Here is a 17,138-nt window from a genome sequence, read left to right on the forward strand (position 1 = left end):
GTAAGACTGAGATCAACTTGGGATATGTGAAAGGAAGTCTGTCTCAAAAACCTCACGTTTTTATGTCAGTATGTTGACTACAGTAGGAGAAACACATTGCTTTTGCCTCTAAATATAAATGGTAGAAAAGTTAAAATCACACCGTGTGGTTTGTATTATATCACTATTGGACTATGTTGCTTCAATCAGAGGCTGGCAAACTATGGACCATGCGCACTATCTGCCCACTGCTTGCATCTAAGTTTGTGACCTCAGAATGTTTTTTCACACTCGTGATCGTTTTTAAAATCAAAATCAAATTCATGATGGGAGAATCAAATTTTACATTTTGTGTCCATAAATAGAACTGTTTTGTATTAGGAAAGAGGACTGGCCATCACTGCTGCTTTTCCTGTTGGATAAATTCCACAAGGCTTTGTTTTTAGTTTAGAAGATTACTACCTTGGGTAGTGCCTGAACTATGAGGCGCTTAATAAATTACTAGTTGAAAATTTTAACTAGATATTGGGGGGTTGCATAGGAAGCACTTTATTATTTAAGAATGTAAATTACGACTACTCTAAGCCATGGTATCTTTTAATGCAGAAAAGCTAAACATAATTAAGCCTTCAAGCAGGCCCCTGTCTAGGAACAGAGGAAAGGAACTGCTGGTACCCACCGGCCTTGGACTCTTCTGCTGCATGACAAAAGGAGTACAGGCTTTTAAACAAAATACTTTATTTCAATGAGTCCCATGATTTTTGAATGCTCTCTTTCATTTCTTTTCTTTCTTTGACCCTTTCAAGGGTCAAAGGGAGAGGAAAAGCTGTCCCAATTATCAAAGAATTCAAATCTCCTTTTATTTGGTGGACTGTCTGTGTTTTCATCTAAGATATCTCCCAGATCCTGGGAACTATTTCCAGAGATTCCTGAAGTACTTCCTAGTTCAAAGGACTCTGCTGCTTCTAGGAATTCCATGTCATTTCCATCGTCTTCAAAGGACTGCTGGAACAGGTCATAGATGGTCTTCTGCTTTGGGTCCTTTATTAGAGAAAGACAAAATGTAAATGGAAGAAGCTCGTCCCGACACTGACCCAGGACTGTGCTAAGGTGAGAGAGATGGTGCACAGTATTCACAGAGAGAGAGTGGCAGTAACCAGTGACCTGCAGAGATGTTCACCTTCCTTGTGTCTTCTCTGCTCCTCACTGGCTAGAGATAAACAGGAAAAACAGGTGCTGCTCTCGGTAAGCTTTATGATCGGAATGTTCTTTTCCCTTCCTTTTTAATTTTCTATATCTGCACTTCAATATTACAATATCTGCAGTAATCCACTTCTTCGTAAACCCATGTCTTTCTAAATGGAAGTTAGTTTAGCTGGAATTTGTCTTTATGATACATTGTGCCTCACTTTCTGAGTGGCTCTGTCCTTGTGTCTGATGTTAAAGCGACAGATGATCAAAATGCACACCACATATATCTGACCTCTGTTGGCAATGTTAAAGCCAAGCCCAGCAGTGAAAACTATGACACATGATAGGCTGAATCTAAACTCTTAATGCTGATTATCTCATGGTCCAGGGATACATTTTTAGCATCATTGTGGCAATCCACAGATCCATAAAGCTGTTTAAAATCAAATGCCGAGAAAGCTCAGAGAGTAAAAACGCTTGGTGCTATATCCCCAACACAGCTTCTCTCCTCACTTTACAAATCCACCAGTGTTTTTGTAATCCCTCTGCTTGAAATTGCCAGTATGTTCTTTGACTCAAAAGGCTTATTCCTGTCATCACTTTTTCTTAACAAGTTGCTTTAAAAAAAAAAGATTTTTTTTTAAATGTCTGTGTATATGGGCCATGTATGTGGGTGCCTAAGGAGGCCAAAGGCAGACATCAGATTCCTGAAGTTACAGGAAGTTACAGAATAATAGGCAGCTGTGAGCCATCCAATGTGGATGCCGGATCTGAACCCTGGTCTTCTGGAGGAGCAGTGAGCACTCTTAACCACTGAGCCACCTCTCCAGCCCAAGTTACCAGTAACTCTGGCCACATCCCTTAGTATATGCAATACCACAGCTCATTTGCATCTCTGCCTGAGACAGCTTCTCACCAGCAGCGGCCTGATTTTACTCCTGGGCAATCCTTTAGATTATTCCATTAGCCCATACTCCAGAATCCCAGCCTTTCAAAACAGGAAGTGATTTTAAAGGCTATTAAGAGTATGTGCTTCATGTACTTCCAAAGAATACACTCGGTGGCCCCTTTGTGAGCAAAGCACAAAGTGAAGGAAGTGTTGTGATGTGAGGCAGCCTGGTCCAGCCAGGTGCTTGCCCTGTGTCCTTTTGATTAAGAGGGCTACGCTGGACAGTTCGGTGGTGGCCCTGCTGTATGGCTGGTATTGCTGTCTTTCTTATGGGGGCAACTAACAGTTGCCATGGGATCTTTTTCTCATGGCCTGATGAAAGAGACAGCAGGTCAGCCTTGGTTTTGGAGAGTCTTTAGGGCACGTGGAGAAGCAGCAGCAATCACTAGCAACCCCTTCCTCATAAGGGATCACACAGACAAACAGAATGACTGCAGGCTTACCTGTCCACCCTGGGAAGGTGACACCTCCCCCCTCAGGACCCAAGAGCTTGGCAGCCAGCTCACTGCCTCGCTTTACATAGGATGAGGAGTCGTGTGCTGGCGTTACCTTGTAGAGGTAGTCCGTAGCTTCCGTCATTTCCGAGAAATTGGTCTCAGAAAGCCCAGCTTCCCCTAGAACTTTAATCTTCTCTTGAATCAGAGGCCTGTGGGGAGAAATGAGCTGTAGTGAATATACCTACCCAGGATTAGAAGGCTGACTGACTGACGCCTGTGAGGCGGTAACTGAAGCTCATCTGTCTCTCAGTCCCTCCTGAAATACTTGCCCTGTCTCAACTGGAAATAGTCCACTCTCTGTTCACAATACCAGGTTTAAAATTCCCTCTAGCACAAGATGTCTAGGAAATAAATTCTACCTCATTACAATAAAAATATGAGTTTGCTGTAAGAAGCTGCCCCATGATCAAATTCATTTACAAAGAGACAAGTAGGGTGATCTGCCTGCTCTGCAGAGGTCAGGCACCCTAGCCACCGGCTGAACAGTGGTACAGAGAGCGGGTACTAATGGGATAACCGAGGAACCTCACATCAGGAAGAGGGAAAGGGACTGAGAAAGACCCTGGAGGACTATAACTTACATGATAGACACGAGCTTCAAGGGTTGAAATGTGACCCTGTAGGCCTGGTGGAGCAGGCCTATAATCTCAGCACCACAAGAGTCTAAGGCAGAAGGATCAAAAGTTCAAGGCCTCCTGGGCTACAGAGACTTTAAGGCCAGCACAGGGCAAACTTAGTAAGACTCTGTCTCAAAATGAAAAATGAGGATTGCATAGTAAAGCTTAGAGGCAGCCTAGCATATGCGGGGCCTCTGCTCAATCTTCTGTAACACATAGCATACACACACACACACACACACACACACACACAGTGACTGCAGCCCTGCCATGAAGCGCTGCGTGGTTAAGAATAAGCACTTTCTCCATGCCTAGCCCTGACAGAAGTGACCATCATATCAAATATCACAAAAGAGAAAAGAACACTGACCCCATCCTAAAAAGTGCCGCAGCTGAAAACAGAGTGGTCTTAAGTGAACTCTAATATGTAAGTTCTTCTCCCTCTTGGACCAGTGGGAAGAGTAATTTGCCTTTACTATAACTGATTTAACCCTGCACCCTGCAAGTCTCCAAGAACGCTAGTGATGAGGGCCAAGCATGGGAAGCAGGAAGCCATCACTAACAGGTTTCAGCAAAAGCTTAAGTACTGAAGGAACAAAGAAACCACACCCTGTGATCTGCTCAACATATCCCAGGCACCCGCCCGTGCATACCAAAGGTAGTCATCTGCTGTGCCTTTTGCCACCAGGTAGTGGATGCCTACAGAGTTTGTCTGTCCAATGCGGTGCACACGGTCCTCAGCCTGAATCAGCACCTGTGTAGCCAAGGAACATGACAGTTAAAGGCCTAAGTAAGTCCATCCCATCACAGTGAGAGGCATCTATCCATTAAGCCCCACTAAGCTGCTGTAGGACCATGAAAGGACAGCATAGTTTCTGGCCAAGCACCAGCTAGAAATCACCGGAGACCCCAGGAGATCCTGAGGGACAGCATGCATTTCGCCATGCTCCCAGACTCCAGGCTCCTGACACAGGGCCACAGACCTCCACTGATCCACAGTCACGTAGGACAGGACAACACCCACTAGCCCCTCCACAGGTTGAAGGAGTGACTATAGGCTGTGGAGCCTCAAGACAGATCTCCATATTAATGAGATACCTAAAGGCCAGAGGGGCGTAGCCAATTAAACATTCTTCTTGCAAAAGGTATTTAACCTGAGGCCCGCCCTGAAAATACTGGGGTATAGTTTTCATCTGTTTTCCGCCAGGACAATAAATATCTTAAGACCACCAATAGACTATTTCTCTTCCTTGGGACATGCCGTAGGGAAGAGGAGAGCAGGTCTTTATCCACAGAGCTGCTGTCTCGTCTCCCCTAGAAGAACTCTCTGCATTCTCAGCCACGGAGATCCAGCCACCCAAGCAAGCAAGCTGAGCCAGCCGTGACCCATGACCCAGCCAAGCAAGTCTTCCTGACTAAGAACTCTCCTCCCCATGGGACCTCAGGCAGTGCTCCCCCACCTCGAGTGGAGTCCTGCAGCTTCACAATAGCCCGATGTCTACCCAGTGCTGTGTGGAGTGAGCACAGTCAACTTCCTGAGTCCTGCCTCTGTCCTCCGTGAGCGTCCCTAGTCCTGTGGGGGGGGGTGGGAGGGCATACGCAGGACCCCCTCATCAACCTACACATACTACAACCCAATAAGTTGCTTCTATCAAACATTTCCCCTCTTCTAAAACTGAGTGACTAACAAACCTCAGGACCTGGTATCTAGCAGAAACCACACTTGGGCACTGTGCTCGGCTAAAGCACTGTGTGGGTAAAGCATGGATACAGGCTCCGCCTCCAGTCTGTGTGCTGGGGGAAGTGATAGAAATAGGGACACTTTCCTTTCTAATCTCTGGAAAATTGGAAGTTATCTTCCAGGGGCTGCAGAGGGGGCTCAGCAGCTGAGAGCACTTGTTCTTGCAGAGGACCTGGTGGCTCACGGCCATATACAATTCAGTTTCAGGGGATGTGGACTTCTGACTTTCAAGAGCCCCCCCCCAGGCATGCAGGTAGTACATTGACATATATGAAAGCAAAATAATGATACAAATAAAATAAAAAATATATCTACATTTTTAAAGTTTATCTTCCAAATATCTAGACTTATCACCAAAGGGATCCTGCATGAGGATTTGGGGTGGACGTTGCTTTCATGTGCTGGTAAGCCCCTTAGTAACTGGAACCAGGACACTGTTTTATGAATAGCCTCAACCATAGAGCCTACCCATCATTAAAGCAATAGCTATGTGCCCTGTAAAAGCAACATGTCAGAAAAGGAGAGGGAAAATAACTTTTTTTCTGAGACTCCAAGAAATGTTTATGAATTCAAACAAACGTCTTAGATCTGCCATCACAGCCCCTGGCTATCAGTCATTGCACTGAGCAAACACCTGGTGCTGTCACTTGTTCTGAGGCCCCCACTGACAAACAGCTCAAAGGGACAATCAACAAAGGGCCTCTAAAGACTTAGCTATGCAGTCCTGGATCTCCACTTGGGCTCTCTGTGCCCACTTTCCTCTCAGGGGAGATGAAGGCTAGGACTTCCCCATCAGTAAGGCAGAGCCAACAAATCCTGCAGACTATTGTGAAGACTTGCAGTGCTTGAAACAAGTGAACAGCAACAAAAACAAACACAAGGGTGAACAGTGACAGGCAGGGCTGAGCTTGAGGGAACACTTGCAGAACATGCCATCTTCTTTTTTAAAAAATTATTTATTTTCATGTGTATGAGTGTTATGCCTGCATGCAAGTGACTACATGTGTACCTGATACTCATAGAAGCCAGAATAGATGGGGACTGAAGTTAGAGATGGTCGTGAGCCACCATATGGGTGCTGGGAATTGAACCCAGGTCCTCTGCAAGAGGAGGCAGTGTTCTTAACTGCTGAGCCATCTCCCCAGCCCCAAAACATGTCTTCTACCCATTCGTTTATGGATCTTGTATTTCTCAGCCCTGGGCATGCTCAGGGGGAATTCTAGTCGCTACATTCCTTACCCCTGGGTTCCAAAACAGCTCAGCAAACACCACCAGATCAGCTGAGGAGAAGGTGAGGCCCATGTTGGCAGCTGTGATGGACAACACTGCCACTGTATGCCCTTTGGACTGCTGGAACTGCTGGCACAGAGCCTCCCGGTCTGCTGAGGGGGTGGAGCCATCAATCCGGAAGTGCTGAACATTCTGTGTGACAAAGGGGGAACTGAGGTAAACTGTGACAGTATCCAGGGGCTGCCCAGCCAGCTGTCTAGGTAGGGCCCACACTGCTCTGCTACCCCACCCTCTAACTTCAGGGCTGTCTCTTTTACAAAACTGAAGGTTGGACTGACACAATCATACAAGCACACATTGTCAAAGGAAACAAAACAAACAGGCCTCTGTGCATGGGGCTGTTGCCCATGCAGTAGCCTTTTGTAGAAGTATAAAATAGTATTACCACCAGGATGCCAACTTTGGTACAACTCAGAGAACCTCAGGTTAGATGGTTCAGTGGGTACAGCCACGTCCTGCCAGGTCTGACAACCTGAGTTTGAGCCCAGGAGGAGAACCCCAGCACCCACAAGTTTAATACAGTAAACAGTAAGGTAAAGATTTATTGAATTCCTTTCCCTGCCTCAGTTACTCAGAAAGCTTCCCAATAGTTATTTGCTGAATAAACTAAACAACTCCTTGGTTCACGTTTCCTGGCTGTCGGATGCCATGACTTGGTGCTTGTGACATGCACATTATATGTGACATGAGACGTTCTGTTCAGGATTACATCTCCAATACTGCTGTCCTTTCTCAGACCTCTCCTGCTTATTTTCTCAGATGTCCCTGAGGATAACAGCTAAGGTTCCTTTTAAAAGCCAGATTTAATTGAGCTCTGTTGAGTTGTGCAGGTCTCTAATCCAGCTGTCTGAGAGGCTGACATGGGAGGACCACAAGTTCAAAGCCCTGTCTGGCCAACTTGCTGAGATACAGTATCAAATTTTTAAAATTTAAAAAAGGGCTCTAGGGCTGGGCGGTGGTGGCACACGCCTTTAATCCCAGCACTTGGGAGGCAGAGGCAGGCGGATTTCTGAGTTCGAGGCCAGCCTGGTCTACAGAGTGAGTTCCAGGACAGGCAGGACTATACAGAGAAACCCTGTCTCGAAAAACCAAAAAGGGCTCTAGGAAAGTAGCTCAGTAGTAGGACACTCTAAACTGCTGAACTAGCCATTCAGCCATGGCCGGTATATTTTTTTTAAAATAACTCATTTTAGTATACTTATTTGAAATCCAAGTACTGTACTAAACTGTTATACATTCTAATTGTTTGGTAATTAATTGTCTTGGGTTTCTTGAAAACCCAGAAGTTCTTCTAGAGGTTACAAATTTAGCTATTTCTGCCTGCTCCTAAACCGTTTTGTATGCAAGAATCAAACCCCAGAAGATTAAAGATCTACTTTACAATCCCAGATAAAAACTCCAAGAGAAAACTTCATAGCCCTGCTTAGTGAAAAATTCCCTAAATTAGTCACAAAAACATAAGCTACAAAACAAAACATGGATAAGCTTGACATGTAACTAAAATGATAAATCTTTTACTTAAAATAAAGTTAATGAAGTAAAAAAAAGACAACTAATAAATGATTAATATCCAAAATTTATAAAGAATTTCTCTTAGTCAACAAGAAAAAGACAATTCAACAGAAAAATAGGCCAAAATAGGTGCAAACAGCATCTTCATAGAATAACCAAACTGACTCCTGCAACCCCCCCCACCCCCCCCCACCAAACACATATTTTCCTGGTAGTCAGAGGAATGCAAATGGAATCAAGAACGGAATCAAAGCTCATTTACTGGCCTGGTAAAAGTCAAAGTGTAAACATCTGATAACATGAAGTGAGCAAGAGAACTCGGGCCTGCAAGGGTTAAACATGTAGCAACATGAAGTGTGCATGAAAACTCAGGGCTGCAAGGCTTTGGCAGGATAATAAATCTGAGCAGCTGCCTTTAACTGCAATCCAATGAAACTGAAGATAAGTCTATCCTATGAGAACACACAGAGGCACTCTGACACTCTCTGCAGCAGTATGTGTACTACACACCCAACTACATGTTACACCTTGTAGAGGAAGCTCAGAAGCAATGGTGGGCAAAACAGCAATGGTAGTTACACTGCCCTCCTACTGATGCAAATTCATTAATAAAGAGACCAGATTTAGGAGAGGGAGGACATCCTGATGGCTATTATTGGTTGTCAACTTCTGGAATTAACTAAATCCCAACTGACTGGACACACCTGTGAGGGAATCATTTGAAGTGGGAAGACCCACTTCTAGTCTGGATCATCAAGGTGGGGGATCCACCTTCAATTCAGATCATTTGACGTGGGAAGATCCAGCTTGAATCTGGACCACACCCTTTGCTATATAAAGGACATGGAAGAAGGAAGGTCTCCCTTTGCTGGCTTGCTTTCACTAGCAAGTCCATTTCCTCACTGGCATTAGTCTACTTCTGTGGGAGTTGTCATGTACGGAAGACTAGCTCAGACATCCAGCCTTGTGGACTGAATGACCACTGGGTTCTTGGACCTTCTGTGTATATGTGTATAGGTAAACATTGTTCGATTAGCTGAACCACAGCCTGTAAGTCATTCTAATAAACCCTCTTCCTATATATGAAAGAATCATTCTATAAGTTCTGTTACTCTAAAGAACCTTGACTAATACAGACATGCACTAAATTCAAGACAGGGCCTCTGAGGACTGAAGGAGGGGAATGAAATTAGAGCACTAACTGGGGCCCAAGTATTTTATTACTTAAAAACCAGGCGCTGGTAGGATGGCACAGTGGTTAAGAGCATGTTACTGCTCCAATTCAGTTCTGAGCTCCCACACTCGGTGGCTCACAATTGCTTGTAATTCTAGGCTACACATACATGTAATTAAAAATTAAATAAACCGGGGCTAGAGAGATGGCTCAGTGGTTAAGAGCACTAACTCCTCTGCCAGAAGTCCTGAGTTCAATTCTCAGCAACCACATGGTGGCTCACAACCATCTGTAATGGGATCTGATGCACTCTTCTAGTGCGAAGACAGCTTCAGTGTACTCATATAAATAAAAAATAAATTAATTTAAAAAAATTGAATAAACCACCCAGGACTGGTGACACAGCCTGTCATCACGAGTAACAAGGAGTCCAAGGCCATTAGTTCAAGGCCAGTCTGAGCTATATATAGCATGAGTTCAAACCAATCTCAATAACTTAGCAAGACGCTGTCTTAGAGGCCTGGAAATGTAGCTTAGTGGTCCATCACGTGCACAGTATCCAAGAGGTCCTGGACTCAACCTTCAGTACCACAAAGATTAAATAAATCTTAAAGAGAAGGAGGAGGAAGAAGAGGAGGAGGAGGAAGAACGGATGAACGAACAAACAAAAGCCCTGTCGACAGTGATTTGTTCCTTATTCAGCCTGTGGGAGGTTCACAGGTGTTGGATTTCACTCTGTATTCCTTAAACACCATAGAGTACAAGTAACGAGGAAGGGGATTTATGATCCTCCACTAAAGCGAAGGTCAGGAGGGAGTGAAGATGCAGTGTGTCCCATTTTAGTGAATGTCCTCTGAGCTCCCCCCACTTCGGAGCTCCCTCCTCTACCCTGGAGCTCTCCCTACCTCAGAGCTCCCTCCTCCACCCCGGAGCTCCCCCACCCCAGAGCTCTCTCCCTCCGGATTGCTTTTGCTCACTTTATCAAGATCCATCAAATGGCACTGAAAAGCCAGACACTACCATGTGCTACTTACAAAGGCTCCTGGGTAACAGTGAGGTTCATTCTGTTATGAATGCAGAGAATGGAAGAGTCCCTGGAGACTTAAAGCAAGGCTCCTGCTTACAGTAGGCAGATGACCCCAGTGCCCTGAGTGAGGATACTTGACCTCCCCGTGTACCAACTGCTCAGAAGGCCTTCAGCAAGCTTTCTGGAAACCATGGCCTCACTTCTTTGCATAGTCCTGACCCAACGCTGTGAAGAACAACCTGACACACAGATGGTAGAAGTCAAGACCTCCCAGACTTCAGAGGGGGCTTACCTTCCTCTCAAGTTCCTTAGAAACTGCATCCAGAACCACCTTATGGTGTGCAAACACTAGAAACTTCTCTCGTCCACTGTCGAGCAAGTCCAGGATATATTCGCTATATTTTCAATGGTAACAAAGCAGATTAAACATCCAACTGCAGTTAGATCCCGCAGAGTGACATTAAGAACCTACAAGGTACCTGCCCTCTCCTGCCCATCCCCTCCCTCTTCTGAGACTTATCTTCTCCCCTTTACTCACACCAGGTCATGAGAGAGGAAAAGGAGGCAAACCATCTTCTGGCATGTTTAGAAAGAGTTTTCTACTTTAGTCATCTTACACACACAAACTGAATTCTCTGTAAGCAAGAGCTCTATGTGTCTCTGGCATGTTACTATGTGGAATTCATGTCATGTAGATTACTGAAACCATCATCAGCTTTCATGTTAGTTGATACTACAATTTAATCTGGATTTAGCTCAAACCTAAAAAATTAAATTAAAAAATTCTCTACACAAATTCAAGCTCAACATTGAGAATTAAGTGATAACTGAGAAAAGACATTTAGGGGTGACTCTCTTCTCCCCTTCTACTGAGAGCACGACTGACAGAGCCCACAGTTACATCAGTGCTAATGGAGGTTTTCCCGGACAAGGGAACATGGTGGGAGGATCCACTGGCTTAGTCACCCATTAATTTACTTCTCTTTCCACTATGTATGTTTGTTTTTAATGGTTTATTAATTTAATTTGTATGAGGTTTGCTTATGTGTGTGTGTATGTGTACACATGTTTGCAGTGCCCACAAAGGCCAGAAGAGGGTGTCAGATCCCCTGGAAATGGGGTCACAGACAACCATGAGGAGTCCCATGGGTACTGGGAACAAATCTGAGTCCTCTACAAGCACAGTGAGTGTTCTTAATCACTGTGCCCTCATCTCTCCAGCCCCAACTGTGTTTTTCCTAACTTCGTATTTTTTTATTTGTTTGTTTGTTTATCTACAAACCTTGGGTCTTAAAGGCAGAGGGCCATTGCTGGGAACTTGTAGGATAAGGAGCCTCTCAGTCAGCTCTAGTCCCCTTGGATTAGCACACAATCTCAAAGAAGAGTTGATCTGCACAGGTAACATTGTTCACTTCTTGGGCCACCAGAGCCCTCGTCCAAGCCATGGTCCTCCTTTCTAGGGCAAGGGGCTCATCTAGGCAGAGTAGATAAGGCTCTCTCTCCTTGGGAAGGACAGATCTCAACAGATTTCTATGATACAGGCAGTGGACTGTCCTAAGAATTATTTTCAAACAAAATTACATCTGACCAAAGTATCAAATTAGACTTCAATTGTAATTAGTGTATTTAACAGGATCTAATTATTCTGAGAGACATAAAATTTGCCATGATATAAGTGAAAGTTTATTGCCACAGCATTGAAAATTCACAGGGTCACAAAACCAACTTGGTCAGCTTATAAAGACCTCTGGCCTCAATTTTCCTAATGATGCTTTCCTCTCCACACCTGACACAGCTAACTGCTTTGCTCATTTCAAGTTTCTCTTGTCAGAAACAGGATGGGCATGTTTGCCTGCTACAATGTAGTTGTCTGTTTCACGGAAGGATGCACATTAAAAAGAAAACACACAGCAGCAAAAAAATGGGGATGAGATGCAGCAGACAGCAGAGGAAATTGGGTTTGTATGATCCACAATCTAATTTCTACTTCTTAGGTGACTCGGAGGTCTAGAGACTTGCATGAGACTTACTCAGTATCAACACTTAAAAATGGGGCCAATGTAGTGACTCCCTAACTTCACAAAGAGACTCCAGGTGCGAAATACATTGAGGTAAAAATTGTTTAGAAACAATACAGTGCTGCACTTTTATGGTGGGGTTTAAGAAGGCATCTGTCAGGAATGGCCCAGGCTTATGAGGTAGCAAGACAGTCCGACTTAAGCCTGGGGCGGCTCCATGCATTGTGCTTGCTCTGTACAAGGTATGAGCTCTGACAGTGTAAAGAACAAACTCAAGCCAACCAACATATGAGAATCTGTTTAATGGTTATATTTAAAATTCTAAGGGGAATGGATGTCTGTGGACCTAATAACTGAAGCAAGGCACCCCACAGACCCTGGAGGGAAAGGGCAAAGGACTGTCCCCTTGTCATATGATATGCAGCAGAATATAAAAAATGGGTTGGCAGGGTCAATCAGAGACAGTGGGTTGGCCGGAGGATCTGGGGGGGTGAGTGAAGAACCAAGCAAGCTACTTCCTCTCTTTACTCACAGATCTCTATCCCAGAGCCAGTGTGGTACCACTCGCTCGCATGAAATATGCTTTCATTGTGCGTGAACCATATGCTCCATTATCCTACCACACATCATGAGTGCAAGCAATTAAAAAATCAGGCCAAGTGCACATTGTCAGGATTGCCTCAAGTTTTAATGGCAGTGAGGTTGTGCATGTGTGTGCCTGCGTGTATGGAGGCCAGAGGGCAACATCAGGCATCTTCCTTAGTCTTCCTAATGACCTCAGTCAAAAGGTCTCCTACTGAACCTAGAGATCACTGACCAGGGTCAGCAAGCTGCAAGCATCGGTCCATCTATGTCTCCCCACAGCTGGGGACTGCAGATCTGTGTCATGGCCCTGGTTCTCTGTGTTCTCGCTGGGGATCCAAATTAGGTCCTCATGCTTGTGTGACAAGCATGGCACTCATTGAGCTAGCTCTGTATCCATCCCATAACCACTGCTTTTAAACGCGTGCCATAGCAAAAGGTGAACCTTGGTGACTACTTACATGATACATGGGATTTTAGCTTCTGCCGTTCTATTGAAGAAGACAAGGAGAGCTTCTTTCTGCTGCTGTTTCTGTGGAGAGAGAATGAGAGTTTAACAACCCACTCTCAGTGCTCTGGAATAAACTGTCCCAACTGGAGATACCCTGAATGTCTCCCATCTTAGCAACTTCTCTAGTCCAGTACATTTCAAAACTATTACTCATGTAATAGTTTCCAATTCTTTTTAACAATCCCAACTCTTGTTTTAAAATACATATATGAGGCTGGAGAGATGGCTCAATACTTAAGAACACTGGCTGCTCTTCTATAGGACCAGGGTTCAATTCCCAACATTCAGATGGTGGTTCAGAGGCATCTGTACCTCCAGTCTCAGGAAATCTGACACCCTCTTCTAGCCTCCACAGGCACCAAGCTCACAGGGAGTACACAGGTATACATGCAGACAAATCACCCATACATATAAAATAAAATAATGAGGAGAGGCAAGGATGGAGTGCTGGCTCAGCAGTTCAGAGAACTTGTTGTACATGCAGAGGACCCCACTTTGATTCTCAGCATCCACATTGTGGATCAAAGCCATCCATAACTCAAGTTACAGTGTATCCAATATTCTCATCTCTTTGGGCATCAAGTCTGCACATGGTGCACAGAAACACACATACATAAAACACTCATGCATAAAAAGTATGAGGAAATCTAATAAACTTTAAAAACTCATTTGCTTATTACATATATTATATATATTTTATACAGAAAGTTATATATAGGCATATAAAATATATTTTATATAGAATGCTCATGTATAGGGGTGCACTTTGACTTGCACTTGTGTGCTGTAGCATGTATACATGATAATATCTTTCTTTGTTTTGTTTTTTGTTTTTTTGAGACAGGGTTTCTCTGTGTAACTCTGGCTGCCCTGGAACTCACTCTGTAGACCAGGCTGGCCTTGAATTCAGAAATCTGCCTGCCTCTGCCTCCCAAGTGCTGGGATTAAAGGCATGTGCCACAACTGCCCCACTGCATGATACTATTTTAATATACAAATGTTACATGCAAAAATATATGAAATCAATAATAATTATTTTAATAGAAGGGTAAAAACTGACACTCCTTATTATGGCCATGCACTATGGTAAGAAATACACATGTAGTAATTCAGAAGTGAAGATTGCTATGTCAGAAGGTCTCACTGCACAGATGAGGAGGGTAAAGTGTGGGCTGAGGAGACTTAGTTGTTGCACTTCTACTGAACAGCAGAAATAGAAACAGTGTTTCTCAGGAGCTCAAATATCTGGGCTTGGAACCTGAGGGTGGGGTTCAGTAGCCAACACACATAGATAAAGCACCATGCCCAGAAGTCACAGTGTTCACTAAGTGCCACTTGTACACGAGCTATCCTTTATTCTACACAGCACACATCTATTGTATTATTGACACTACTGTATTTTTTCCTCTTCTCTTTTTGCAATGCTGGGGGTCAAACCCAGGGACCTGCCCATGCTAACCACGTACTTCAGCACTGAGCTACATCCTCAGCCATAGTGCATTTTAATGTAGGAGAAACCAATAGCTTTATCTTTAAAAAGAAAATCTTTCCCAAATCGAGTAGAAATCATAGTATCCATTAATGGTCTCTATTCATTTTTCGTTATGGGCAAGGGATTTTTAAACAACTTGCATTCTTTGATCCTGAGTCCTAGACTCTTATTAAAATAGATACAGTAGGGTTTTTAGATTTCTATTCTATGTTGGACATTTGAATGGATGGCCAAGTGACATGGTGCACAGAAACTGGAACAGCTATCACTGGAACTCTGCATCCCTGTTGCATCTTCCTGCTTCTTTTGATGATCAGAAAGCAGCTTTAGACAAAGGACCATCATAAGCAGCTCTCCTCAATGAAAACAGCTTTCATTTTAACAGGTTTTAATAAGTGGCTGCTCTGCCTTTGATTTTATATACAAGGTTATAATAATGTCTTCTACATGGAAATGTGTGGAAGAACAAAGAGCCAGCCTTTTACAGGCAGGCCAGTAGGGCCTGACGGAGCAACCATGACCTAGGCTGGAGAGGTACCTGGGCTGAAAGTAACAGTCACAAGGGGACTTCCTGCAGAGCCACAAGTCTCCTTACCTGACTAACTGTGCAAACATGGCCACCTCATGGACTAAGGGTTTTTGCAACTGGTGGGGTTTTGTCTGTGATCACCCACCCAGTCCACTGCCAGCCACTGCTGCTTCCCCTTCCTGAATGAAGTTAAACACTGGATTTCCGTGAGGATTTCAGGTGATAGACAACAGATCTCAAGTGGACTGAGAAGGGCTCTGGGCTCTCAGCTGGATGCTCCAAGAACTTGACCACAGCAAAGACTTCACTTTCATCATTTCCAAAAGGGAATGAGAACTCCATCGTGTCTAAGGCAAGGTTAACTGTCACCAGCAGGCAGAACTGAAGGCAACAGGCTCTGACCTTATGTACTGCCAGCATCCTGTCCTACACGTGGAAGCATTAAAATATCCCCTCAAAGTGAGGGGATTTGTACAGCTGCTTAAAAGCCAATATTTCTAACCCTCATGGCTTATGTGAAATTCCACTAATAAAATATTAGTTTGGTATGAAGTCAAACTCTTAGGCTTCACGAGAACTAGCACATGAGGTTATGCACCACACTGAAAGAGCTCTGCACACCACAGCAGGGTTAAGCTGCTCACAGAGCTCTGAACAAACACAGTCCCCAGCACTGCTTTTCATTTTTTTTTCCTCTAGGCTGCCCTGCCCAGCAATGTGATTTTCTTCCTCAACTCAAATGCTAATTCATATTCATACCAGCAATGTGATTTTCTTCCTCAGCTCAAATGCTAATTCATATTCATATTCTCTCTCTCTCTCTCTCTCTCTCTCTCTCTCTCTCTCTCTCTCTCTCTCTCTCTCTTTCACAGTTTCTTTCTATAGCCCTGGATGTCTTGGAACTAGCCCTGTAGACTTGGCTGGCCTTGAACTTATAGACATTTGCCTGCTGAGTGCTAGGATTAAAGGCATCCACCACCACCATGCTGTGTGTTCTCGTTCTTTCGTTCTCTCTCTCTCTTTCTCTCTTCCCTCCCCCTTCTCATTCTTTCTAGTTTCTTGGTTTCTATATCAGATGCTCTCAAGCTGGTTCCAAAGGCAGCCCAGGTACAAGAAAGAAACACTCATGGCCTTACTCCAATCACACATACAACAAACCACCATTCTAGCAAAAGAAAACAAAACTGTACCATTGGATCTAAAAACATGCATGCCTGAATTCTCCTGGTTCACACAATACTTGCTGTCCATGTCAGACATTGGGCTGGGGTGAGCTCAGGTAAAGCACATGTTCAGGACCAGCAAGGCTCTGGGTGGGATCCAAAGCACCCCTCCCCCACAACAACAAAAAGGGGAAGATACACTGAAAATTTATAATGTTTCTATTTACTAAATTTTATTTGTAGTAATCAGAGCAAGACCACCAAGACTAATTTTTAGTGACAGAGAACCTTGTGATACCAAACTATAACTTAAAAGAACTTCCTGTTCTAACTAGGCATGGTGGCAAAAACCTGCAACCTTAGCCGCCAAGATACAGAAGCAGAAGGGCTGTAAGTTGGGAACTAGCCTGGGCTACAAGCAAGACCTTGTCTCAAAAGAAAAACCAAACCACTATCACAACAAAAGAACATGATCCACTGTGTCCACATCAATGGGAAACTCTACAGAGAGTATCCCTCCCGTTCTCTGGGGTATTCAGGGTATTATGTACAGTTCAGCACACACTAAATATGGTATGACAATCTGCCGGGAGCCAAGACTTTACTGCCCTCCTGCCTGAGAGAAAATATTAACCAGGTAAGCAACTTGAGCTGAGAAATGTTTTATTGCCCTCTTGCTTGAGAGAAAATATTTAGATAAGTGGTTTGGGCTAAGGAATGCTTGTGGGCGGAGAGAACTTTGCAATTACTGGACGGCCCTGGACCCTGACTGTTACATGACCTTCCCGCCTGCCTGTCTTTATAACAGTAGCCTGAACAATAAAGTTTAAGCACTTGATCAGACATTCAGACTAGTGCTTCTTCTC

General features: G+C 44.2%; 1 protein-coding gene across 3 annotated transcripts in view; it reads right to left on the reverse strand.

The window, feature by feature from the left end:
• Positions 1 to 700: 700 nt before the first annotated feature.
• Smarcal1 (SNF2 related chromatin remodeling annealing helicase 1) overlaps positions 701 to 17,138 on the reverse strand; it is a 49,738-nt gene continuing 33,300 nt past the window's right edge. For all 3 annotated transcript variants that reach the window (XM_034497902.2, XM_034497904.2, XM_034497903.2), the window contains 6 exons: positions 13,039 to 13,109; positions 10,270 to 10,372; positions 6,214 to 6,396; positions 3,887 to 3,987; positions 2,669 to 2,765; positions 701 to 1,020 (listed from right to left, as the gene is read on the reverse strand). In XM_034497902.2, the coding sequence (XP_034353793.1) occupies positions 781 to 1,020; positions 2,669 to 2,765; positions 3,887 to 3,987; positions 6,214 to 6,396; positions 10,270 to 10,372; positions 13,039 to 13,109 (795 nt within the window). In that variant the 3' untranslated portion in view covers positions 701 to 780. The remainder of the gene's footprint in view (positions 1,021 to 2,668; positions 2,766 to 3,886; positions 3,988 to 6,213; positions 6,397 to 10,269; positions 10,373 to 13,038; positions 13,110 to 17,138) is intronic.

This window comes from Arvicanthis niloticus, chromosome 3 (genome assembly GCF_011762505.2).
Source record: "Arvicanthis niloticus isolate mArvNil1 chromosome 3, mArvNil1.pat.X, whole genome shotgun sequence".
NCBI lineage: Eukaryota > Metazoa > Chordata > Mammalia > Rodentia > Muridae > Arvicanthis > Arvicanthis niloticus.